We start from the raw sequence: 26,636 nt of genomic DNA, 5'->3' as shown, positions 1-26,636 counted from the left end.
CCTGGCTAGCCCAGACTTCACTGACTTGCCTGTCAGTCTCCACTTATTCTGATCCAAGGTGTGTTTGGGGGTGACGACGTTGACTCTTCTTATCTTCTTTCAGCTGGTCAAGCCAGCACCTCTTCAATTGTCGACAGGGCCGTAATCCTTGTGGACTTAGGCTGATGGGGGTCTTAGCCACCTACCGGCTGTAGCTGCAGACCATTGGAGGTCCACTTTGAGCACTTTCTCTGTAACTTGTGCCACTTCATTAATCCTCCACATGTCTTCATTCATAAGGCGATCAAGCCAGGATAGACCAAGCATCCAGAGGAGCAGCTGCATTTCCAGGACATGGAGCACCCGTTCGTGCTTTGTGGTCACTGGTCAGCACTCTGCAGTATGGTGTGAAGGGCAGGTCACAAAAAAATTTAAAGTTATGACGAGCAGAATTAAACATGGAGACGGACACGCAGAATTAAGGTGACGCGCACAATCAAATGAGGAGACACACTGAATTAAATGTGGTGCCGCACAATTAAAAAACAGTTAAACAAGGAGACGCGCAGAATTAGTGGGCTGGCGCCCTGCCCGGAGTTTGTTTCCTGCCTTGCGCCCTGTGTTGGCTGGGATTGGCTCCAGTAGACCCTCGTGACCCTGTAGTTAGGATATAGCGGGTTGAATAATGGATGGATATATCCGATATATAAGGGTTCTTCACAATATTCACGCTGATGAAGAGCTTCTCAGGAGGCTAAGATCGATTGAGCGCCGCCTCTGCACAGCAGGTGCCCCGAAGTGCAAGTGACAAAAAAATGTAAAGGTGTGATGCGCACAAATGTACAACGTGACGCGCACATTCAAAAGAGGTGACTCAGAATTAAATGTGGTGCCGCACAATTAAAAAACGGTGACGCGCACAGTTAAACAAGGAGACGCGCATACTTTAGGTGACGCGCACATTCAAAATTCGTTCATATACGAATATATATCCGATATATGTGTTCTTCAAAATATTCACGCTGACGAAGAGCTTCTCACGAAGCTAAGATCAATTGAGCGCCATCTCTGTGCAGCAGATGCCCAAAAGGGCAAGTGACAAAAAATGTAAAGGTGTGCACACTTACGGTGACGCGCACATTCAAAAGAGGTGACGCACAGAATTAAATGTGGTGCCGCACCATTAAACAAGCTACATGTTGAATGTCCTCGGGTGACCTGCTGTGCAGAGACGGCGCTCAATCGATCTTAGCCTCGTGAGAAGCTCTTCATCAGCGTGAATATTTTGAAGAGCACTTATATATCGGATATATATTCGTACTGTATATAAATGAATTTTGAATGTGCGCGTAACCTTAAGTGTGCACATGTCCTTGTTTAATTGTGCGCGTCACCTTTTTTTAAATTCTGTGGCATCACATGAAATTCTCCGTGTCACCTCATTGGAATGTGCGCGTCACCTTAAGTATGTGCGTCTCCTCCATCATTACGATGCTCGACCAGACGGACAGACAGAAATCCAATGAATATGCAGAAGAAGAAGAAGAAGAATGAGAACAAGATAGAAGAGAAGATGAATTCTTAAGAAATAAACGTGCATTCCAAACAATTTCAATAAGGCACACAAGATCTTCTGCTGCTGCTGCCGCCATCTAGAGGACAAGTAATGCATCAGGAACTCGGAGACTAGTCAGGGATGAGGGAAAGCTGAACAGAACAAAGTCCACAGATCTCCTCCATGAGACCCTGCTCAGTGCGCTCTGGACCTCAGACTGGGTCAAAGGTCCACCTGCTAACAGGACAAAGTGAGGGCAACGTAAGGACCCTCTGTGAATGTCCTCGAGTGGCCCAGCTGGAGCAGAGACTTTGAGCCCAATCACAGATCTCTGGGGAGACCTGAGGACAGCCGTCCATCCAGAGAGGATCTTCAGATCTATGAGAGTGAAGCTTGATGCATCAAATCCAAGAAGACTCGTGGCTGCCAAAGGGGGGCTTCAATGTGTGTCAATGGGCTATTTCTGTTTTTCACTTTTAATAAATTTTCTAAAATTCCTGCTGTTGCTTTGTCATTCTGGGGTGTCAAATGCCTTGAAATGATTTTAACACAAGGCAGCAACAAAACAACATGTGAAAGTGAAGGGTCTGAATACATTTGGAATCTGCTGCTAGCGTATCCCACTCAACCACCTTATTTAAGGATCATCATTTTCCATGAGTTCAGCGTACAGGGCAGACCCTTCCAAGGTGTTTCCCAAAGTTTTTGGATTATTTCATCACAGACATGTTAAGTGGCCCACTGAGGACCCCACATTGAATCAGACGTTGCTGTGGCACTGGCACCCCAATTCGATGACCTCCTCCCATTATGTTCCTTTTTCATATTTAGGTCTTCCAAAACCATAACACTTATTTAATAATAATTTACAGCTTATGGAAACAGAAAAGAAGAAAATACAAAAAAATCACCTTTACAAATGTGGGTGCAACTCCGGAGTTCCCCGAATTCTGTGGGCTGTAAGAGGGACTCTGAATCTGCAAGCAAACAGGAGAGGAGACAAGATGTAAGCTGAGGGCTTGAGATTCCAGTCCTCCTACTGTCATGGTGACACAGTGGTCGACGGGCGTCTGTCTCACAGCTCTGGAGGCCCATGTGCCACTGTTAGCTCAGCCAGGATGTTACCCTGAACGCCATTTTGTTTTTGTGTGAGTTGCCTTTGGTGGCTCTTATATGACCTGGTGGGCCCCATGATGAATGGGTGATCAATACGGCTCAGATAGACCCCAGATTTCCCATTGACCCTCTAATGGTCTAAATAAATGAACTGGACAAATGATACACATTTTCACTTTGTTATTTTGGGTTATTGAGTGCAGGACGAGGGGCAAATTTACCAAGTTAATTCAATTAAATCTGCTACACATTTAAGTGGGCAGAAAGTGAGGGGGTCTCAGGACTTTCTGAATCCACTGTATATAACATGTCATTCAAATGCTGATGACACAACACTGTCTCATTCAATCAGACAAAGAGAAGACTGCATTTCCAAATACAAGGACAGGTGTCTGTGTGTCTGACTAGTTTCACATCACAAATATTAACACTGCTTTTATGAATCCCATACCAAATGGCACATAACAAAGGCACATGCATTGCATTTATCATTCATTACAGCAGATGTCACATTACAAACATTTGTAATAATAAAATACATTGAATTTGTTATTCCAACAGATGGCGCATCACAAATATTAAGACTGCTTTCATGAATCCCATACCAAATGGCACATACCACAGACACATGCATTACATTTATCATTTATTACAGCAGATGGCATATCACAAACATTTGTAGTAATAAAATACATCAAATTTGTTATTCCAACAGGTGGCGCATTACAAACTTTACCACTGCTTTTATGAATCCCATACCAAATGGCACATAACAAAGGCACATGCATTGCATTTATCATTTATTACAGCAGATGGCACATTACAATTACTTGTAGTGATAAAATGCATTGCATTTGTCTTTCTAAGAGATAGTGCAAAACAAACATTAACACTGCTTTTACAAATCCCATACCAAATGGCATACAACACAGGTACATGCACTGCAGTTGTCATTCCAACAGATGGAGCACCACAAGCATTTCTAGTCATCCATTTTATTACTACATATGTTTGTGATGTGCCATCTGTTGGAGTGACACATGCAACGTATTTTATTGCTACATGCATTACAAAATGCATTCCAACAGATGGTTCACTGCAAATGTTAATGTTGAGGTCTACATTGATTACTTTTGGGCAGGGGTCTCCAACACATCACTCGCGGTAGCTCACAACCCCTTTCCAAGTAGCTCGCCAAAGGGTTAATGAATCCTACATAAATTTGAAAACTTGATCAGTCGAATTAGGGGTGGGCGACCTCTCCAAAAAAATCATATCACGATCCTTTCAACACAAAATCACGATCCGTATTCTGAATCTTTTCAATGTGGCATACACTTAAGAGAATATCTGGACTCAAACTCATCAAGTAACGCTTTATTTTAAATATCAAACAAAGTTGAATTCAATTGTTCTCTCATTCGCTAGCTAAGTGGAGTTAAGGACCACGCCCGAAGCTGGCAAGTGAGTGAGGAAGGACCCCCCTCCCCGATCTCGGATTCGCGTAAATAAATCGAATCCGCAAAACGAACTCTGATACATAGTGAAAAAAGTGAAGTCGCAAAATCAACCGGCATGTTCAAGCAAACTCTAGGAAAAAAAACCCAATCTAAATCCGTGAAGTAGTTCTCTCGTGAAAAGCGGACAGACAGACATACAGGCAGACGTTTGGATTTTCTATATTCTGTATTAGTAAACCATAAATGATGTGCAGTTAAAGTCTCAACAGCATTTCTGGAGCTCAGTAGAGCCTGATAACTAGAAGTATCTTCACCAAGCTGCTCTGAAAATGTCTGCTTTGTTTGGATCTCCATACCTCTGTGAGTCTGACGTGAATGTCATGAAATCAAAGTTCAGAACACGACTGACAGACGAACACTGAAATGACTCCAGAAGAGTGAACCTAAGGGGGCTCCACTCCACCGTACACCTCAGTGCCAGTCATCTGACTGACTAAAAACACATCACAAGTGCAACTGGACCTGTGAATAAAGTGACACGGTGACATGTGACAAAATGACAAAAGAAGAAGTCAGATCTGTGGATTTGGAATTGCGTTGTTTTGTTTTAATTCAATGGTGTGAGATCCACTAGAAAATGCAGACAGACGTACAAAATGCACTTGCAGGTGAACTCAATATTTTTTTGTGATGTCTTAATGCAAAATGTGAGTTGTGGACACCAACATTCTGTAAATGTTCAGGCAAAACAAACGCATTCAGTTTGTTTGGGTTGAAATAAGCGATGAGAATAAACGTCACAACACAATGGCTGTCGGCCATTTTCATTTTGTAAAAGGAGCTCTCAGGGAGCACCGAGGGAGTCGCCGTCAAAGGACGGGAAGTTTAAAAGCAGAGAGGAGGCAGAAAGGCGCCTCGAAAGAATGACGGAGTTTTAGGGAGCAGAATTTGCGCAAATGCTCTCAAGAGACTGACCGAAGGTCAAAAGAGGTTCAGACACCCGAGGACCCAAAGGAAAGGTGTTACTTAGCATTGCCTAATTTTATTTTTATATTTTCTTTCTTCATCTTGTAAAGCACTTTGGGCTCCAGCATTTACATGAAAACATGCTCTAGAAATAAATGTGTTGTTGATGAGTATGTGTGGCAGTTGAGTTGCGTGTCACTGGCAGTTTGCACCTTTCCCTAGTCCTGTTAATGGTGGAATGGCTGAATGTGCAACATAGACATAGAAATACTAGACGCCACATGACCAGCAGCATCGTACGTCAACGTCGCCGCCATATTGCGAGTGGCACTGCTGTGAAGTGAAGTAATGGATAAAGATGCCTCACGCATGTGCTGCTTTGGATTTTACAAACCGCTGTACACTTCAAACCAGATCCTGGGGGATTACATTTCATAGGTAAGGCTGAACAATTGTTTTGGTTATATTTGGCCATTAGAAAATCCCGTTTTATAATCTTAACTTACACTTACACCAGGCTAAGATAGCAAAGCTCTACAATCATGTGCTCAAGTGAGCCTCCAAACAACGTTTTGGCTAAACGTATTTAGTCACTAACTATGTAGATTGTTGTTAGCAGTTAACATTTCTCAAACTCTGAAGGTTTCCCACCTCAGGAAGTAGTGGGAGGTCAGCCCTTAGCCCTTAGACGGGATTTGGAGAAAGCTGTCCTGTGACGTGTGCCGTGCTAGTTTGGTGACAGACGCTGTACCGACATCATATGATCAAAGCTACCACTCGCTCACATTAACAAACAAAGGAGGTCTGATGATTCCTTCTGAGGGTCCAGTCAAGGTGGTCAAAGTAGCTGAGCGTGTTATCTGACAGTCGACATTAAGGCAAGCTGTCAACGTATTTTTGATCAGTCAGTTTGTTCAGGCTGAGATTGGTTCAGATGGAGGAGCACATGGAGGAAACACAGTTTGAAATTGACAACCATCATTTCATGCTTCTGTCTTTAGTTGTGTCTGTCTTCTACAAACTAAGGCTGCACCATATTGACAGGCTGAATCCTCTCAAATTACAGGATCTGAGTGAGCGAGAGGAGTGCCAGTCTGGAGGAGATCAGTGAGGTTGTGGAGCGCTTTGAATGTTAAGAGCGGGATTGTGTATCGTATTAGATAGATAGATAGATAGATAGATAGATAGATACTTTATTAATCCCAAAGGGAAATTCACATGAACAGGGAGCCAGTGAAGTTGAGAGAGATTCGGTGTGATGTGTTCAGTGGATTTACAACAGCAGGTTATCATCCTGGCAGCAGAATTTTGAAGAAGTTGTAAGCGATGGATACGTTTTTGTGGGATGCCAGCTAGAATAGCATTACAGTAATCTATACGTGAGGTGACTCGGGCATTAACCGATACTTCAGTAATGTGTTGTGTAAGAACAGGACGGAGTCTAGAAATGTTTAGGCGATGGAAGAAGGCAGTTCGAGAAATGTTACTTTTATGGGAGGAATTATTTACTAATTATTATTATTATTATTGTTGTTTAAGAATTGCCATTATCAGTGTATAAATGGATATAAATAATTGCATTTAAACAATTCACCAAAATCTGTTGTATGTAAACGATACTGTTTGAAACGTTATTGTTTTTTCATCAGAAAACCCGGTTTCCACGTATTAGTTTAAATGGCACTTTTGCCACTCGCAATATGGCGGACGTGCTGACGTATCGTGTCGACTGGGCAACACAGTGAATGCGGCGTCTATCTATATATGTCTATAATGTGCAAAGCCTGACAATTGGTCACGTGGAAGGGAGCACGTGAGTGGCAAACAGACTGTAAGGGGAGGCGCTGACCGTATGTAAATCTGTGGCGGGAGATGGAGAGCCTGAGCCAGAGCCACCACCAAAAAGGCAAGAGGGAAGTCCACATGATTCGCTAGAAAAGTCAGGTGAACCCGGGTTCATTTTAGAAAGCCTCATCTGCCTTTTCGTTTGGATGTGGTGGAGTGATTCAGCAGAGGACCTGACGGCCCTGACTTTGTATGTTTACGACTCCCAGGATATGAGGTATACGGCTCGGCGCATCCATCACAATAACGGACTGTAAATGATCCTGCCGAACAATGAATATTTAAAGCACTCGGGTTTCATTCATTTTTTTTTTCAAATTTGTGTATTAGTGGTACATTTTTGTTGAGTGTTTTGTTTCGTGATTCGTGCGGGGAGGTGGTGGAAGCGCTGCAGCGTCTTACTGTGTATACTGGGATTTGTTTGTTTGTTTGTCCAATTCATCATTTTACTGGATAATCACAATTCTCATTTAACTAAAGTTTTGTTCTCTTAAAATATTTCATGGACTGGTAAAAACCAGCGTATTTTTAGATTATAAAGTATACAGAATGACTTAAAATGTGAATTCTTTAGAGGAAAAATTGTGCGTTCATTAATTTGTAAACTTGAAGATCATGAATTGGTTTTTCTTTTTTAACATATGAATTAGGTGTTGTTTTTTTTGGGGGGGGGGTGAGTTGGGTTTATCTTTGCCTGCTTTACTTTTGCTGTTGTAAATGACATGTTCAGTATTAATTAATAAAGTTCAATTCAAAAATTCTTTTTCTTTCTCTTTGTGTTTGCTGCCGCTCTCGGACGGCACCACCTATTCTAATCGCGCCGGCTCCTGGTGCGGTACGCAGGCATGTCGAGTGTCCGCCAGTGCGCGCGTCCTTTGTGTCACAATACGTACAATCCGTACGTTTCTTTCTTTTGGATCTTTCAAAGTAATGATAAAGTTAAATATATTTAAGCGCTTGCAAAAGTTCGAGAATAGAATATCCGTTTGTTACCGTCATTTATCGGTGTAGCCTTTCACCTCAGTAAGTTAACAGAAGATTGAACTTTCTTACTGTAGCTCTGTCTGTAAACCGGAGTGCTAATTAAGCAAGTTATGAAATCGTCTCCTTGCTAGCATGGTTCGTTAGAGTTCCGTTTGCAAACAGGAGACTGGCTTACAGTTTTCTGATCGTTTTGAAATGAACGTGCTTAACGTGCCCAAAGTACGACTGTATGACCTACCGTAGCGAAATGAAACAAGATAAGGAAGCCACCAACAGGAACCTTTCTTTTCTTTAATATTCATTCTTTCTCTATGTTTCGGGTGAACTATTTTGCTTTGAATTTTACTAAAACTTTTCAAACGAAGATATTTGGTCTCGCATTTAGGAGACCCGAGTTCGCTTCCCGGGTCCTCCCTGCGTGGAGTTTGCATGTTCTCCCCGTGTCTGTGTGGGTTTCCTCCCACAGTCCAAAGACATGCATTGGTGATTCTAAATTATCCCTAGTGGGTGTGTGTGTGTGCGCCCTGCGGTGGGCTGGCACCCTGCCCAGGGTTTGTTTCCTGCCTTGCACCCTGTGTTGACTGGGGTTGGCTCCAGTATTTAGGATATAGCGGGTTGGATGATGGATGGATGGATATTTAGTCTGTGGAGTTATTTGAACCTGCGTCCCACTAGTGCCGGAGCCATCCTGTGAAACAAAGTAAAAGCTGCAGAACTCGGGTAGTTTGGGATAAGCGCAGCTGCACTTTTTTCTTCTGTTTGCATGTGAGATGGTGAAATGTCAGTGTGTGACCCGCGCGATCGACATACCCCATGTGTTTATTGTGGGCTACCACAACGTAAGGCTGTGGTTACTTCCACATTTCCCCCCTGAAACGTTCACAGCTGCTGCATTGCAAACCCTGCCTGGGGGGCTAACGTCTTTCTTGTCCTTCCACTTGCTTTGTAGCCCATGCTATTACCCGGCCGGGACGCCCTCAGAATGAAAGGACCTGGGGAGAGAGTGTGTCTGAGAGGCGGAGTTCAGTCAGCAGGAGGACGAACTTTGATGCTGCCTTCCGCTGAGCAAAGTACTGTGGGTAGCAGGAAGAAAGAGAAAGCATGGTTGTTTTCACCATAGACATAGGTAGATAGACGCCGCATTCACTGTATTTCCGACACGACACCGTCTTTTTTATGAAAATGTGCTATAGAAATAAATGCTGTTCCTCCGCCTGCCTCGCGTAGATGAGCCAGAGTCGGTGGAAGGTGGAGGAAGCTGCTGAGGAGGAGTGAAGGGAAGAGTGACAGAGAGTGAGAGGGAAGGGAGAAAAGTGTCATTCTGTGCTTATCGTACTTGGGGCTCTGGTGGGAAACACTTGATTCAAAGAGTTCCCCACAAATAAAAGACTTTTGTGCGTTTCACTTGTGTCTGTTAGGTGTTTGAGGAGCTGGAGTGCCCCCTGGTGTCCACAGTAGTCATTTTACCTTTTTGCTGTATACGTGACTTAATGTCACCAGGCATGTCATGGTCACTCAGTGCCACTTGCAAGAGTTTGACTCTCCCTGTCAACATCCGGTGACCAATTCACCATCGCTTGATTCACATTATAGTTCAGTTAAAGTTTGGCTTTGCTGTTTCTCATTTACATGCCATTGTGTTTTCTGGTTGAAAGCTCCACCCCACTCATGCATATTAATGAGAGGCAAAGCAGATAGAAATATTCAAGAGTTTTGTTGCAGTGTCATGTGACGTCACCCACAAGATGGCAACAGAACACTGTCGCGATTGTTATGAACACTACACAATGGGGGCAACAGCTTAACCCAAGAGACACTCGGGGTTGATCAATTTTACGTGGAATTCCCAGCCCAAGAGACACTCAGCATTAACACCAAGGAGGTTAAAAGCAATGAGTGACCAGAACATCTGCGCATCCTTTAGAAATATTGGAGAAAATGCTGACATGTAGCAACAAGAGTAGGCTGGTTCTGGCCAGACTGGACTGGTCTGGACTGGACTGGAGAGGCTGAATCAATGGAGAATACGCTACACCCACCCACAGGTCTAACAGGTGTGCCAAGGGCCACATCACTACTGTTAATTCAATCTGACAGGAAGGTCAAGCTCTCTCTCTCTCTCTGCCATTCCAGCCATCCAGAGGCCACACCAGACCAGAGACCACTGAAAACAAAGACCACCTGGAAGTCCAAGCGTGTCAGATGCCAAACAAACGGCTCCTCAGTCAGGTTGTGTTATTTCATCACACTTCTGGTACTTTGCTTCTATTTTGGGCATTCTGTCTAAAAAAAAGTGGAAACTCTCTGTCCTGCACGTTCTGGTGGTCCATCGAATTGTCAGGGGTTATGGATATAAAATAAAGGATGACGTATTTAAGTAGAGTAGCGGCCAGCCCTGACTGTGTCCAGACTGGTAAGAATAAAAATACAAGGGCTAGAGGTGGGCTTGGGGGATTCTGTGTTGTGGTCCATGTAGTAAAGAGGCTAACCCGGAGAACTGGGCCACCCTGGGACCCTGTCACAATAAAGGGACCTGCTTTCTTAAGTTGGGATGCTTCCCAAAGTTCACATTTTTAGGGGTTTCACTGATGGATGAGACAGATTTAGGGACGTGAGGCCTACAAGAGGTACCCAAACTATTTGAAGCCCCTCGACCAGGTGCTACGCCCAGAGGTCTGGAAGTGCAGGTCCAGAAGGTCACCCTGACCTCCAGATCTCTCAGGAACAGAGATGGACCACCCAGGTGTCTCCCCAGGCCCCCAGCTCTAGACAGGTGTTACTATTTTTTTTTTTTTGAGCCTTTTGGTACAACCAGTTCTCGCTATCCATAAAATGTCCTCCCACCCATGTGACATCATGTCATTTTACGGATTTCTGCTCTCATGGGGGATGACGGCCGGACACTTACCCGCTGGGGCTTGAAGCTGAGCGGCTGCACCAGGCTGGAGTGTCTCTGCTGGAGCACCGAACTGGAGGAGGACTCCTTAGTGCAAGCCGAGATGGTCAGCGACATTGTGGTGGTCTTCTTCTGGACCCTGCATAAGAAAGCATCAAGTAACTTTGGTTACGTACGGTCAGCGTAAAGTGATCTCTCCTCTGGCGTCTGCCCATTATGCTGCCTCACTTCTTGTTTGGATCATTGTGATTCATTTCACTGTCTCTACTCTGATTGGCACAGTCAGTACTTCCTCACGGGACTTGGACTCCATTGCAGCTCCTCACGGTACCGTTTGTGTCTTCTCAATACGATCACACGCGTCTCCTCCAACCGCACGCCTCATTGGCGGACGTGTTAGCCATTTAGCATCGCCCCCCTAAGTGATGATGGTGCTCATCCCCTTCCGTCCAGATTGGGTTTTTTGAGGACGGTAAGGATGTGCAAACGTTGAGGAGCAGCCAACCTGTGGAGGGTCACGTTTCTGCTTTTTGAAGACGATGAGGTCCCTGCTGGCTTCATTAGGTGATGACCTCAGACGCACGCTGGGGTGGTCTGCTGGTAAGCATGAAGCGGCTGGGATGAGGATGAGCCCCTCCAAGTCGGAGCTTCTCGTGACAAAAGGAATGAAGTGCCCTCTCTGGGTTGGGGGATGAGGTGCTGCCTCAAGTGGAGGAGTTTAAGTATCTGGGGGTCTTGTTCACAAGGGAATGGGAGATCAACGGGGGGGATTGGAGCGGCATCAGCAGTTAGGTGAACATTGTAGCGGTCAGTCGTGCTGAGCCAAAAGGCAAATGGGTTGATCTATGGCCCTAGCCTGACCTGTGGCCTCAAGACAGAACGTCATGGAATCCCCATGTTACAGTGGTCTAGGAATCTGATTAGGATCCAACCAGGAGGAGACCTTGAGGCGGACCTGACACACGCTGGAGAGACTTGATCAAGCAGCTCACCTGGGAACACCTCAGGATCCTCTCTGGAGGATGTCTCTGCATTTTGGCTTAGCCTGTAGATCCCATAAGCCTGACTGGATACGTGGTAGAACATGGACGGATGGATGGACTCATTTTGCTCTTGCGGACTATGGTGGTTCTCTATGTGGGCTTCTGAGACTTTTTTTGTGCTATTCTTTTGAAGCTGAAATCCTGAACTCCCTTCTGAGGCCCAGTCAGGCCCGAAGCCTCCCGTTTCCCTGTGGCCATTTTGGAGGCCTCACCCTTTTGTTAATTTGGCTGCCAACAGTTGGTTGACCAGAGAATCTTTACCTAAACACACTTCCTAACTTTTTCCACAGTATCTTTCCAAAATCTCGGATCATCTGAGCCAACCTTTGTACAGTGGCACCAATGCCATCACGTGGCGCCCACTCCCGCTTCTCTCTTTGTTGCCTTCCTATGACAAACCCTAAACTGAAACATCCCAAGAATGGAGTTTGACTAAAATAAAATTTAATGACGTCACGGTGTAACGCAAATCATTTTTAATTATTAATCATTTTTAACTGTGTTAAAATGAAACTGAAACATAAAACTTAACATCCAAAATGAACTCCACGTACCAGAAAGCTACAACAAGGGTGGGAGATCTGCAGAAACCCAAGGAATAAAAGGAGTGAAAAATGCAAATAAAAATATAATTACATCAAACAGAAAGGGGGCAGAGCAGAAAACACAGAACTCTGATAAAATACATTATTAGGAAAATAGAGAACTGCAAAATGAACAATAAACACCACAAAATTCAATAAATTAAAAAGTAGAAAGAATGGAAACAGAAACACAATCAGTAACTCTGCAGGCACAGTAAGGCGACAACAAAATGAAATAAAAAAGATAAAAAGGCACGTAAGCCAGGCATGAGACGGCCGGGGACGATCCAAACACAACACACACGTCACTGGGGATGAGGGGGCAAACGACGAGGAGAGAACGTGACAACTCAAGACACACAGCAGCTGGGCCTGGGACTCGAACCCGGATCTACGAGGTGGCTGTGGCCCCACTTGTAACTGTAGAATTGACAAATGCAGCACAAAGAGCACTTCAGACATACAGATGGGCGCCCACCAGTTAGTAATGGTGGGTAACCAGAAACACGGTGAACCCAAACACACACACACACACAATGCTCAGTGCATTACAAGTCCCAGCGAGTTGTGCCTCCCATGAACCCCAGCGGGTGACAGGAGCTGCTGATATTCTTTACAGTTCCATTATTCTCCCAGCAGGGGGCCCACTTGCACATCTAATGCTTACCCTGTTAATGATCTCATCTTGTACCGTCTGGTCAGCAATGGCAGGCTCATTATGGCCCTTTAGACAACATGAATATCGTGGCTACTAAATGCATACTTACTGTGCCATGTTAGAGGAGTCGGCTTGAGGTGCTTAGGTGCAGAAACTGGGAATCTGCAAAGAGGAAGAGAGCAAGAGGAGGCTGTGAGCAACTGACTGACAAACAAGTCCATGCAGAGCAGGCTTTCAGATTCTAATAAACAGAAGGAAACAACGAAACGGGTCAAGTGTGTGGAATACCACATCACAGTGGACAGCGTTGTGGCATCACAGCCTTGGGGACATAAATGACTTCCATTTCTAGCCTGATTACTGCATCTGTGCTCTTTCACCTGGGATAGTACTAGTGAAGGATAGACGGGAAAAACACGACATGTTTGATAGATAGGCGGCATGGTGTAGCGGCAGTAAGGTTTGCTTTCTGGGTTTCCCCCACAAGGAGTTTGCATGTTCTCCCCATGTCTGTGTGAGGTTCCTTCGGGTGCTCCGGTTTCCTCCCACAGTCCAAACACATGCAAGTTAGGTGCATCGGTGATCCTAAATTGTCCTAAATGTGTGCTTGGGGTGAGTGTGTGTGTGCCCTGCGGTGGGCTGGGATTGGCTTCAGCAGACCCCCATGACCATGTAGTTAGAATATAGAGGGTTGAATAATGAATGGATAGATTAATAGATAGATAGATAAAAGGCACTATATTATGGATGGATAGATAGAAATGAAAGGCACTATATAATAAATAGATGAAAGGCACTATATGATAGATAGATAGATAGATAGATAGATAGATAGATAGATAGATAGATGAAAGGCACTATATAAGGTACTGATAAACAGAAATGAAGGACACTATTTAATAAACAGGTACATAGGAAAAGCACTATATGGAGGATAAACAGATATGAAAACATAATTTTTATTTTATTAGGTTTTACTCTCTAAAGATTGTTTTAAATGATCTATTATATAGTGTTACTCTTATTTATCTAATATAGAGTGCCTTTCAGGAATATCTATATATTGCTTGTCCTTGCTGTACCTTGACCAGTGTTTCTCTACCAGAGTCTCATGTTGCTATCATTGGGTACATGACTGGGTCACAGTGGGTCACCTAAGTGACCAACAGCACTTTGTGACATTCATCCTCGTTTGTATCTGCAGATGTTTAATGAACAGGGAACACACACCCAATTCACCAAGTGGGACGCACTTATGAGTTGTCATTAATCTTGGTGAAACTGAGTAGTGAGATGGTAAAGGATATGAAACACTGAACCATACGCTATGTATATAGTGCCTTTCACATATATCTATCCATCTAACTGTCTATTATATAGCGCCTTTCATGCCTATCAGTTTAAAGTATCTGAAATCAAACTGAACATTTTTGGGAGGAGGGGAAACAAATAAGACCCAGTAATAAACTTTTTGCTTTTGTGACCCGATTTAGAACTCACTTTAAAATGAACCCCTGGTGTCATTACAACGAATGGACACGAGGGGGCGCCTAACACAAAGAGCTGGACTGCTTTATTTCTGAACGGATTCTTCAGGATTAAGTCGCCTTAGAAAATGGTGTGGCGTGGTACGCTTTCCTCCGTCAAACAGCACAACCAAACACCTAAACCTGCTTAATTCAATTTAGGAATGTGGGGAGCTTGAACCCACTCTGGTAGCACTGGGCACAGGGCAGGAAACGGCTCTGGGTGGTGTGCCAGTCAATCACTTTTGGGGGATATGAAAGCAAAACTGGAGGACCCCAAGGAAGACCCACAGAAACACTGGCAGGACCTGCAGACTCCCCCCAAACAAAGGTATGACTGGCATGCTGGATCCCTGAAGCAGCAGTGCTCACCACTGAATCGCCCGCCTTTGCCATAGCATCTGCTCAGTGAGGCGGTCATTTTCTTTGTAAAGTTTCATATTCCTTCCTTCCTTCCTCCATGTGTGTTGTGTTGGCTGTCAGACTGCAGAGGCCTTCATCTTTAAGATTTTTCTCAACGACTTGCCCCACTCCTTTTGAGCTGGAGAGCTGCACTTTCACAAAAACGTTAAACAAATCTGCCCTCTCTGTCAGAGTCTGTCTTGGCATCAGGTTTAGTCATGGCAAGGAAGGGGTCAGAGGTCAAATGCACCCCCCCATGCGCCCCACCCCATATGGAATTCATTCTAAGTGAACCCTGCCTGTTGAAACCGCAGGAGCCATAGGATACATCAGTCAGAATGAGAAGGTGAGAAAGAAAGTGGCAGTGGCATAAGGTTAGTGTCTCCATCAGACCCGGACTTGTGACGTGTTTTGGGAAAGGCACTATATAGAATACAGACAGACAGACAGACAGACATCAATCTGAAACATGAGATAAGACACGGCTCACAACCCCACAACCATCAGCTGTTCTCTGTGCTGGAGTTTTGTGCCCACGTGAGTTTATATTTGTGTATGCAGAAGGACATTTCACTTGCAGCGCCAGGGGGCTTCAAAAAGGGGGCCTAAGAGCCTCTTCTGCTGCTTTTACAAGAGGAAACTAGGAGTGCCTAACCAGGAATACACTGGGAGATGGGGGGCATTAAAGAAGGCAGGAATGGCATCTTGCTGCATGGGGGCACAGATATGCCAGCTAAGAGTCAACATATGGCACAGCAAGCTCTCTCTTTCAGCTGAAATTGCTAATAGTGGAGTCTTGGATTTTGGGGGGCACACAGATAAGTGGGCCTGCCTGATACATGCAGTGTACTCGGTTTGAGCCATTAACACGGATGGCATGGAGCTGCCATGCTCTCCCCATGTCCTTCTCAATGCTCTTTCGGTTACTCTCCTTTTTTTTTTTTCCCTTACACATCCCAAAGATGTTCGAGTTCAGGGACACGGTGATCATCACTAGCCCCTTGAGAAAGTGAGCTCTGCAGTGGACATGGTGGCTTCCTGTCTTATGTCTGATGCTGCCATGCAGGGCTCTGCCCGCTGCTCCCCTGATCTGAATTAAGCAGGTCTGAGAATGTTAGGGATCCAGTCTTCATTTAGTGAGTGCCCTCCAGTGGTTTGTCTATCTAAAATATAGTGCCTTTCATATCAGTCTAACAATGTTTAATGAGGTGTCTTTCCTACGTATCTATCTGTCCATCCACCATATAATGCCTTTCACAGTCATCTGTCTATTATATACTGTAGTGCCCTCCCTTCCTTCCTACCTACCTATCTATTATATAGTGCCTTTTACTTACCATATCTAGCCATCTATTATATAGTACCTTTCAATTCCCTTAACTATCAATCTATCTATGTATCTACTTACACAACAATACCTTTAATTTATATTATACAGTACCAATCATAACAATAATATATTGCTTTTCTTATCTATCCATCTATTATATACTGTAGTTCCTTTTACTTGCCTTATCAATTTATTATATAGCACATTTATCCTGTCTTGCCTATAGCTATCCATCCATTATATGGTGCCTTTCAATTCCCTTAATTATCTATCTTTCTATTAGGTATCTTTCTATTATAACACGCATTTCATTTGTCTTATCTATCTGTCTATCTATCTTAGTGCCTTTCATCCATCCATCTACAGTATCTATAATTATATAGCGCCTTTCACTTCTTTCTATCTGTCTATCTGTCATATAGTGCACTGCTCCTATCTATCTATTGTATAATATCTTTAAAATATTCCTCTATGAAATATAATGCCTTTCATGGCTACCTGTCTATAATATAGTGCCTTTCATTGCTCTCTATTATTTAATGTTTTTCCTCTTTATTATATAGTGCCTTTCACATTCATCTTTTTATTACATTGTGCCCTTCCTATCTATCTATTATGTCTAACGCACATCATGTAACTTGCAAAGTGTTATGGGATAAGAAGTGGAATTAAATAAAATAACATCACTACTTGACCCTCCTTTGATTTTTAACTCTCTCCATTGCGGTTTCCTTGTATTTCTCAAGAAAGACACAACTTGAATAATAATAATAATAATAATAATAATAATCCATCCATCCATCCATTATCTAACCCGCTGAATCCGAATAGGGTCACGGGGGTCTGCTGGAGCCAATCCCAGCCAACACAGGGCACAAGGCAGGAAACAATCCTGGGCAGGGTGCCAACCCACCCCAGGACACACACAAACACACCCACACACCAAGGCCAATTTTGAATTGCCAATCCACCTAACCTGCATGTCTTTGGATTGTGGGAGGAAACCGGAGCGCCCGGAGGAAACCCACGCAGACACGGGGAGAACATGCAAACTCCACGCAGGGAGGACCCGGGAAGCGAACCCAGGTCTCCTTACTGCGAGGCAGCAGCGCTACCACTGCGCCACCGTGCCGCCCAATAATAATAATAATAATAATAATAATAATAATAATGGATTATTTTTAATGATTTGACTTCTCTATACTGTACCTTCTATAAACTCAGGCTTGCTCTTTCTCTTTATACAGATTTATATTTTGTAAGATCCGATTCCCATGTAGCTGTAGATGTCCCACTGTAAACAGCCCGGCTGTTTTTGTTTTCGCCGCCCGAGGGGAGTTTCCCACAAATGCAGTCGTCAAAGCCAAATGCCAGGCGTGCGCCATGTCCAGGGAGAGCTGGCTGCCAGGTCAGTGGACTTTATGAAACTATTAATAAAGGCGCCAAAGCCCCCAGTGCGATTTTGATATTTCAGGAGTCACTGGACCACATGAGCGAAATCTCCAGAACTCATGTTTTTATTTTTTAAACGTTGTGAATGGCGCTTTATAAAATAATTCAAAGGCAGGAAATCATCTTCTTCTATTATTCATGTTAACTTGCTTGAACAGATCCTATATTATATTTTATTATTTTATAATATATTATATTATATATTACTAGCTGTGTAAGTCTGTGCTGTAAGAAGCCCGGGCTCCTAGAAACTATTCTATAAAAAGTATACTATACTATAAAAAGAGTCGGCAGTTTCGTTTTTGCGGACGTCCTAGCCATATACCCCATCCCGCGTTGTCTATCAGCGGGTAAGCGAGATTCTCTCTCGTTTGTCTTTCCTCGGCAGCTTTACTTTGGCAATGGAGTCGCTTTCTCTTTCATCTTCATGCTGTTGCCTCATACGTCTTTCTTCTTTCGACTCGTTAACTTGGGACTCTTTAAATTTCATGCTGTAGCCTTGTACTTCCGGGACGGACAGACAGACAGACACACACACAGACTTCCACACGTAGACGTTTATATGTTTCTAGGCTGATCCGACTTTTAAGTTGACCACTTCTTAAGGCAATTCAATATGAAGATCAATTTGATATTTTATACAAACTCATTAATTTGGTTATATTGCATTTGAGCGGTATAACTTTAATACTCGTAGTTTCTGTTATTTTTGTGATGAAATTTAAACTTTTTTTCTATATTGAGGTCGCCCTTTTGAACCCCCCTGATATTTACTACGCGGTGAGGCATTTGTACTCCATCAACATTAATTATTTCCAGAGACATAATTTTGTCTATTTTTCCAGCGCATCGCGCACAAAAGCAAGGGAACGATGGGAGCACCAGAACTCACATCATGTCGCTTCGTACCTCAAGCTGCAAGTAGTAAGTCTGTGATAAGCGGAATTCCGCTACGCATTCCACTGACAGGACGGAAGGACAATCCCGACCGCTTTTATATAGTAAGAAAGAAGAAGAAGATATCGCACAGTCTGGAGTAGAAAATCATCTTTTACCTGAATACCTGGGAAAACGAAACTACAAATCCCATCATGCATTGCAAAATGGACGGGGCGTGTGTGAAACTCCGCGCCTGCGTAGTACTCACGGGACGGAAGGACAATCCCCACCACTTTTATATAGAAGGATTAGCTGTGTAAGCCTGTGCTGTTAGTAGCCGAGGGTCCCAGAAACCATGAATTCTGGCACTTCAATCAATCAATCAATCAATCAATCGCATCGGTTGTGTATTAGCGGCTATGCGCCGTTCTCTCTTTCCTTGGCGGTTTCACTTTGTCGTCAGAGTTGATTTCTTTGAGCTTTATACTGTAGCCTCGCAGTTCAAGGCGAGACAGACAGATGCACACACTTCCACGTGTAGACGTTTATATATTTTATTATATTATATTAATTTTCTTAGCCTTCTTATCCAGAGCAGGGAGGCAGAGAAGGTGATGCTTAATCCTTGACAGGGTGCCAGCCCGTTGCAGGGTGATATTATAATATCTGTCCATCAATGTTTAATGCAGTGCCTTTCTATGTATCTATCTGTCTGTCCACCATGTATTGCCTTTCACATTCGTCTGTCAAATATATAGTGTTGTCCCTTCTTTCCTACCTATCTCTCTATTATATAGTGCCTTTCACTTGCCTTATCAATCTATTATATAGCACCTTACAATTACCTTATCTATCTATTACCTAGTACATGTATCCTGCCTTGTCTATCAGCTATCCATCTATTATATGGTGCCTTTCAATTCCCTTAACTATCTATATATCTATCTTTATATAGTGCATTTCACAGGGTGACAGAGTCTAATCCAGAAGTCTAATCCTGGACAGGGTGCCAGCCCATTGCAGGGTGATATCTTAAACATGTCTTTATCTTATGTAAGGGATGCCCAAGGAATGGAAGGAAAGGGGAAGACCGCCTTTTTAGCGCACTGCCTCCCCCAGAACACTAGATGGCAGCCCCAATTCCACCGGGGTTGCAGCAGTGAGTCGGATTTCCACAGGGGTCCCTTTTGTGTTTCGTGGGCACCGCCAGGGGGGAGGTTTGCGTCGCAGGAACGGCGGAGCACTTTTGGTGCGGAACTTCTGCCACACCCCGAAGATGATCACCGGGCACCATGGGGCACTTCCAGGTGCCCTGTAAAAGGAGCCAGCTGCCGCTAGTTTGCCAGTGGAGGAGTGGAAGCCGAAAGGAAGGAAAGAAAGAAAAGGAACTGCGCATTGGTGCTTTGTGCTGGCCTGCCATGGGGAGCGAGGGAAAAGTACTTCACCACTTGTAAGAAAAAACGGGTTTGTCACACGCGTGCGTATGAGAGGCAGCTAAAGGGCCTGAACGAGGGCAATTCCATGCCAGACCAGGGGGGTGGCGACGTGTACTGATCCCTTCTCTCTTTCCACTGCAGACCACTTATGGGAAATTTCGCCTGGTCCTGATGACGTCACTTCCTGTTCCGGGCCCAGCGACGCCACCTCCTGTGCTTTCCCTTAAACCCGCCATCTTTACCTCAGTAATTCAGTTCTGTTCTATGGGTGGCTGCCTTAAACCTTTTGTGGCTCCTTGTCTATTCATTTATGACCGAGTGCTGTGCTGGCCTGTCTGTGTCAGGTTGGGGTAGCTGGAGCCCCCCGTAGTGGTTCACACTTATAACAGGATTTCACATTTAATATGTATGCGGATTCCGAAAGCTTTAAGACCCCTTTCACTGTTTCTTATGTTGCGGCCTTTTGTTCAGTTCGTTTTTTTCCCCTCATCAGACAACAATATTCCAGAATGCAAGTTTATTAGAAATACAAAACCTGAAATATCCCACTAACTCAAATATTCAGACCCTTCACTTTGGCTCAGGTGGATCCCATTTTGTCACACTGAGATGTTTCGTCACTTTGTTTGGAGTCCCCCCTGTGGCCAGTGCATTGATTAGGAAAGGCACACACACACTGCCAGGCTATGGGGGTGCCCACAGGTGGGTACGAGACCATGAGGTCAAAAGAACAGCCAGCAGAGCTTAGAGACAGGATTGTGTACAGGCACAGATCTGCAGAAGACTGCAGCATGGAAGGACCCCAAGAGCAGGGTGGCCCCCAATTATTCTTAAATGGAAGACATTTGGAGCAACCACAGCTCTTCACAGAGCCAAAATAAGGAGGGTCTTCATCGGAGAGGTGAACAAGAATGTGATGGTCCCCTATGGCTGAACTCCAGGGTACCTCCGTGAAAATGGGAGAAACTTCTAGAAGGACAATCATCACTGCCGCACTCCACCAATATGATCTGGGCTTTACGGAAGAGGGGCCAGACAGGGGGGTCTCACCACAGTAAAAGACACCTGAAAACCCACTTGGAGTTTGCAAAAAGGCACCTGAAGGTCTGTCATACTGTGAGAAACAAGAGTGTCTGGTTTGATGAAACCAGGATTAGCGTCATGGCTGCACATCACCAGTGCAAAGCCATTCCAAAGGTGGCACATGGTGGTGGCTGGGAGACTAGACAGGGGTGAGGGGCAGCGAAACAGAGAAAATTCCAGAGATATTCCTAAGAAAGACCTGCTCAGAGCACTCCGGACTTCACACTGGGCTGAAGGTTCAACTTCCAGAAGGACAAAGCAAAGACAACAAAGGAGTGACGTAGGGTCAACTCTGGGAATGTCCATGAGTGGCAAAACCAGAGCCTGGACTTGAGCCCAATTGAACAACCAAATCCCTTTAAATCGCCAGTACTTCAATGCACAGGAATTTGACTTGGCAGATTGAGCTGCTTATAAACAGAACACAGGACGGTTGTCATGGATACATGCGGCTGTCACTGGCAGTTTGTACCTTTCCCTATTCCTGTTAAAATGGTGGAGTGGCTGAATGTGCAAGGCTGGCCAATGCGGCACCTGCCTTGGAGGGCCCGACCAACTGTAAGGGGAGGAGCCGACTGAATGTAAATCCAACAGAGTGTAACTGCAGACCTCAGTACCTGTGAGGTCAGCCATGTAATGCCTGAACATCACGAAATGCCCTCAACGTCACTCACGTAACACCCATCGCATTACACTATGGTTAACATTTAGGGGCCCACTTACAGAATGGTTCACATTTAGGGGCCCAGTTAGACTAAGGTTAACATTTAGGGCCACGCTAGACTAAGGTTAACATTTAGGGCCCCACTTACAGAATGGTTCACATTTAGGGCCACGTTAGACTAAGGTTAACATTTAGGGCCCCAGTTACACTATGGTTAACATTAAGGGCCCCAGTTAGACTAAGGTTAACATTTAGGGCCCCACTTACACTATGGTTAACATTTAGGGCCCCACTTACAGAATGGTTAACATTTAGGGCCCCACTTACACTATGGTTAACATTTAGGGCCTTAGTTAGAGAATGGTTAACATTTAGGGGCCCACTTACAGAATGGTTAACATTTAGGGGCCCACTTACACAATGGTTAACATTTATGGCCCCACTTACAGAATGGTTAACATTTAGGGCCCCAGTTACACTATGGTTAACATTTAGGGGCCCACTTACAGAATGGTTAACATTAGGGGCCCAGTTACACTATGGTTAACATTTAGGGGGCCGACTTACAGAATGGTTAACATTTAGGGCCCCACTTACACTATGGTTAACATATAGGGCCCCACTTACAGAATGGTTAACATTTAGGGGCCGACTTACAGAATGGTTAACATTTAGGGTCCTGTTACATTATGGTTAACATTTGTTAACATTTAGGGCCCCGTTACATTATGGTTAACATTTGCTAACATTTAGGGCCCCAGTTACACTATGGTTAACATTTAGGGGCCCACTTACACTGTGGTTAACATTTAGGGGCCGACTTACAGAATGGTTAACATTTAGGGCCCCACTTACACTATGGTTAACATATAGGGCCCCACTTACAGAATGGTTAACATTTAGGGGCCGACTTACAGAATGGTTAACATTTAGGGCCCTGTTACATTATGGTTAACATTAAGGCTCCATTACACTAAGGTTAAGATTGGGGTTGTGAGAGGGTTAGCTGACTCAAAGGGCGTTTCGTGACCAACTCTATGGGCATCACTTGACCTACAGTATGTCACAGGTATTGCAAGCTGCAGTTAGACCCTTGGCGGGAGAGTGGTGAGCGCTAGACACGAAGGAGAAGTTAGATGCCACAAAACGGCAAGAGGGAAGTCTACACGATTCGCTGGAAAAAGTCAGGTGAACATGGTTTTGTCTCTGTAAGAATATTTTTTTCCTTTTCTTATGAATGAGGTGATGTCATTCGGGAGAGGGCCTGACAGGCCAGCATAAGGGGCTGTGTAGGTTTACGATTCCCAGAACAGGAGGTAAGGCTCGACGTATCCTTTGCCATAAACAGACTGCAGATAATCACGCCGAACGGTTAGTATTTAACGCACTCTGGTTTTATAAATCTCCCATGTGTGTATTAGGGATGTGTATGTTGTTGAGTGTTTTGTTTCATGATTTGTATGGGGGTGGAAGGGCTGCAGCGCAGTATTGTCTGTACTGGGGATTTGTTTGCGGTGTCCAATTCCTTAGGATAATCACAATGCTCTTGTATGTCAATTTTGCTTCCGCTCGTGCGCTTCTGTACTTGTGGTGGTTCAGTAGGGAAGTCGTGTCGGTTGCTCGCTCGTGCCCCCCGGATCATTTCATGATTTTTTCTCTCTCTCTCTCTTTGCAGTGCATATTATAATCGTGCTTAGTCGGGGGTTTGGGGGTAGGCGCTATAACATCACATATAAATAACATAAACAGCACAAGTTAAAATGTAAAACTTTCTACAAATTTGCAGAATACTGAAGGGACCTGAAAAAGGACGCCCACTGAGGATCTTAACACAACCTGGTAGAACTTCTAAGGATCTGCGGAGAAGAAGAGCAGAAAGTCCCCAACATCCAGGCGTGTGAAGCTCAGGGCCTCAGACCCATGAAGACTCCTGGCTGCGCTCACTGAAGACCCGAGTAAAAGCTCTGAATGAACACTTGTGTCAACGTGAGATTCATTTTGTTTTTTTTCTACGAGTAAATTTCCACAAATTCCTAAAATCCTGTTTTCGCTTTGTCATGTTGAGAATGGAAATGATTTTAGCACAAAGTAACAACTAAGACAATTTGCGAAAAGTGAAGAGGACTGAAGAGTTTGTGAAGCCAATGAAGATCTTCTGTCTCATTACGTATCTTAAAAGACGCGATGATTCTCACTCAGAGTAACGAGGGCAGACAGGATTAGGAACGAGGGTATTAGAGGGACAACACGGATAGGACAAGATTAGTGACCAAGTGACAGAGGAGAGAGTGAGATGGCTTGGGGACGTTCAGAGGAAGCACGAGGGGTAGATTGGGAAAAGAATGTGGAGGATGGGACCGCCAGGTAAGAAGAGAAGAGGAAGGCCAAAGAGGAAGGTTTATGGAGGTGCAGGTCAGGGTCAGGTCAGGTGGGGGAGCCTGCACTGGTACAGCGCGTTGCCACACCCACCCCACCACATGACGAAACAGCTTAACCATCTATCTGCTGCAGCCAGGTGTTACGTGGGCATCCCCTTGGCCTGGTCCAAGCCTCAACAATGAGGATCACCCTCGGGTAATCGCGCCACATGGCCGTAGTGCTGTAACTGATGCTCCCTCACAATGGAGGGCGCGTGCCTCATTCGGGACACCGTGAGCAACACAAAGTCACAGCAGCGGGACCCAAGGATTCTCTGAAGAGACAAAGCAGTGAAGGAGTCCAGTCTTCATCTCAGGTCACTGCATAGCATCCACATCTCACAAACAGGGAGTACCTGGACCGGTACAGTGCGTTGCCGGACCCCCCACACAACAAAACAGCTCGGGATCCCAGTTGGCAACCTCCCCAAGGCAGACACTCAGCCTAGTCACACCCTCTATCTGCTGGAGCCTGGTGTTATGTGGGCATCCCCTTGGCCTGGTCCAAGCCTCAACAATGAGGATCACCCTTGGGTAATCGCGCCACATGGCCGTAGTGCCATAACTGACGCTCCCTCACAATGCAGATCATGTGCCTCATTCGGGACTCCATGAGCAATTTTATATTTTGAACAATTTATGACATGTGACATGAAGTGAATAAGCTCGAGTTCTGCTGTGACTGTGACTTTTTGCGCGAAGCTCCCCACCCACAACACCTAATGTCTAAGGGTCCCCTGATACCGAAATCCTCAATATCTCGATGATGGGCGTGTGTCTGTCTGTGTGTCTCAGTTTCTCCAGGACGGACAGAAAAACACCAAACTGGAAACTTCAGCCTGTTATGAGATGCCGATGTGCTGATGAGTTTTTGACCCAAATCGTGTAAGAGAAAGGGGCGCTCGAGAGGAGCCCTCAAATCCCGGAATTCTGCAATGAATGGTGATTGCGGCCGTAATGCGCCATTTTATGATTGGAGAGATTAGCCTCAGATCGGTAAATGATGACTACAATGATACAGAAGAGTTTGGGTAACTTGGTTCCGGGGGCACAAGGCCTACTGATGCTCACGTCCGAATTTTCCTTTTTAATGGTTAGTCTGCCATCTAAAGTTCAAATTCTTAATCTGTTGCCCTGCAGCCTGTCAAACACTAGACATTTATGTATTTTTTCTACATATTTGTCAGAAGTTATATAAACTTTTCTTAGGAGAGGCCGAATGCATTGGCCAGGCTGTCAATAGAAAAGACCCCGGGGACTGAAATGACGCCATCTCATCACAAAGTACTGGAGAAATGTCCAGGAGGGCCGAGGAGTGCTGCTGGGCAGGGTGGGGGCAACATTACTGTTTGGTGGTTTTTTGCTTTTGTGTTGAGCTATGAAGTGCTGCTTCAGTTTGTGCCCCCCGCCAAAAAATGACAATGCTCCCCATTTTTATTTTTCCTCCAGCTGCCTCTAGTTGTGGACACATCTGAAGGAGAATTAAAGCACACAGGAGCACCTGAGCACAATCTGGGGGGTGTGGGGGGGCACAGCAAAGGGTCTTGTACTATACTTTCACTTACAGTCATCTGAAAAAGTTTGGGAACCCCTCTTAATGTTTCTTTTTGTTTCTCATTGGCTGAGCTTTCAAAGTAGCAACTTCCTTTTAATATCTGACATGCCTTATGGAGACAGCAGGACTTCAGCAGTGACATGAAGTTTATTGGATTAACAGAAAATATGCATCATAACAAAATTAGACAGGGGCATAAATGTGGGCACCCAACAGAGATATGGCATCAATACTTAGTTGAGCCTCCTTTTGCTCCTCTGACCCTCTAGACGCTGTCCTCCTATAGCCTGTGATGAGTGTCTGGACTCTGATGGAGGTATTTCTGACCATTCTTCATACCAAATCTCTTCAGTTCAGTTCAATCTGATGGACAGCCTGCTTCAAATCATTCCATAGATTGTCGATGATCTTCAAGTCAGGGGACTGTGACGGCCATTCCAGAACATTGTACTTCTCCCTCTGCATGAATGCCTTTGTGTTTTGGGTCATTGTCTTGTTGGAATATCCAACCCCTGCTCAAGTAACTTCAACTTTGTGACTGATGCTTGAACATTATCCTGAAGGATTTGTTGATATTGAGTTGAATTCCTCCGACCCTCGACTTTAACAAGGGCCCCAGTCCCTGAACTGGCCACACAGCCCCACAGCATGATGGACCCTCCACCAAATCTGACAGGAGGTCACAGGTGTTTGTCTTATGTGGTGTTCTTCCTTCACCATGCAAAGCGCTTTTTGTTCTGACCAAATAACTCCATTTGTGTCTCATCAGTCCAAAGCACTTTGTTCCACAATTTGTCTAAATGAGC

General features: G+C 44.7%; 1 protein-coding gene across 3 annotated transcripts in view; it reads right to left on the bottom strand.

Annotated features, from left to right (window-relative positions):
- The window catches only part of myot (myotilin), a 120,195-nt gene that overhangs the window by 72,809 nt on the left and 20,750 nt on the right, over positions 1-26,636 (bottom strand). For all 3 annotated transcript variants that reach the window (XM_039776238.1, XM_039776239.1, XM_039776241.1), the window contains exons 2-4: positions 13,196-13,248; positions 10,814-10,940; positions 2,446-2,511 (exon numbers count right to left, since the gene is read on the bottom strand). In XM_039776238.1, coding sequence (XP_039632172.1) covers positions 2,446-2,511; positions 10,814-10,940; positions 13,196-13,203 — 201 coding nt within the window. In that variant the 5' untranslated portion in view covers positions 13,204-13,248. The remainder of the gene's footprint in view (positions 1-2,445; positions 2,512-10,813; positions 10,941-13,195; positions 13,249-26,636) is intronic.

The sequence above is a fragment of the Polypterus senegalus genome, chromosome 13, assembly GCF_016835505.1.
Source record: "Polypterus senegalus isolate Bchr_013 chromosome 13, ASM1683550v1, whole genome shotgun sequence".
NCBI lineage: Eukaryota > Metazoa > Chordata > Cladistia > Polypteriformes > Polypteridae > Polypterus > Polypterus senegalus.
This window is presented reverse-complemented; position numbering and strand designations above follow the sequence as displayed.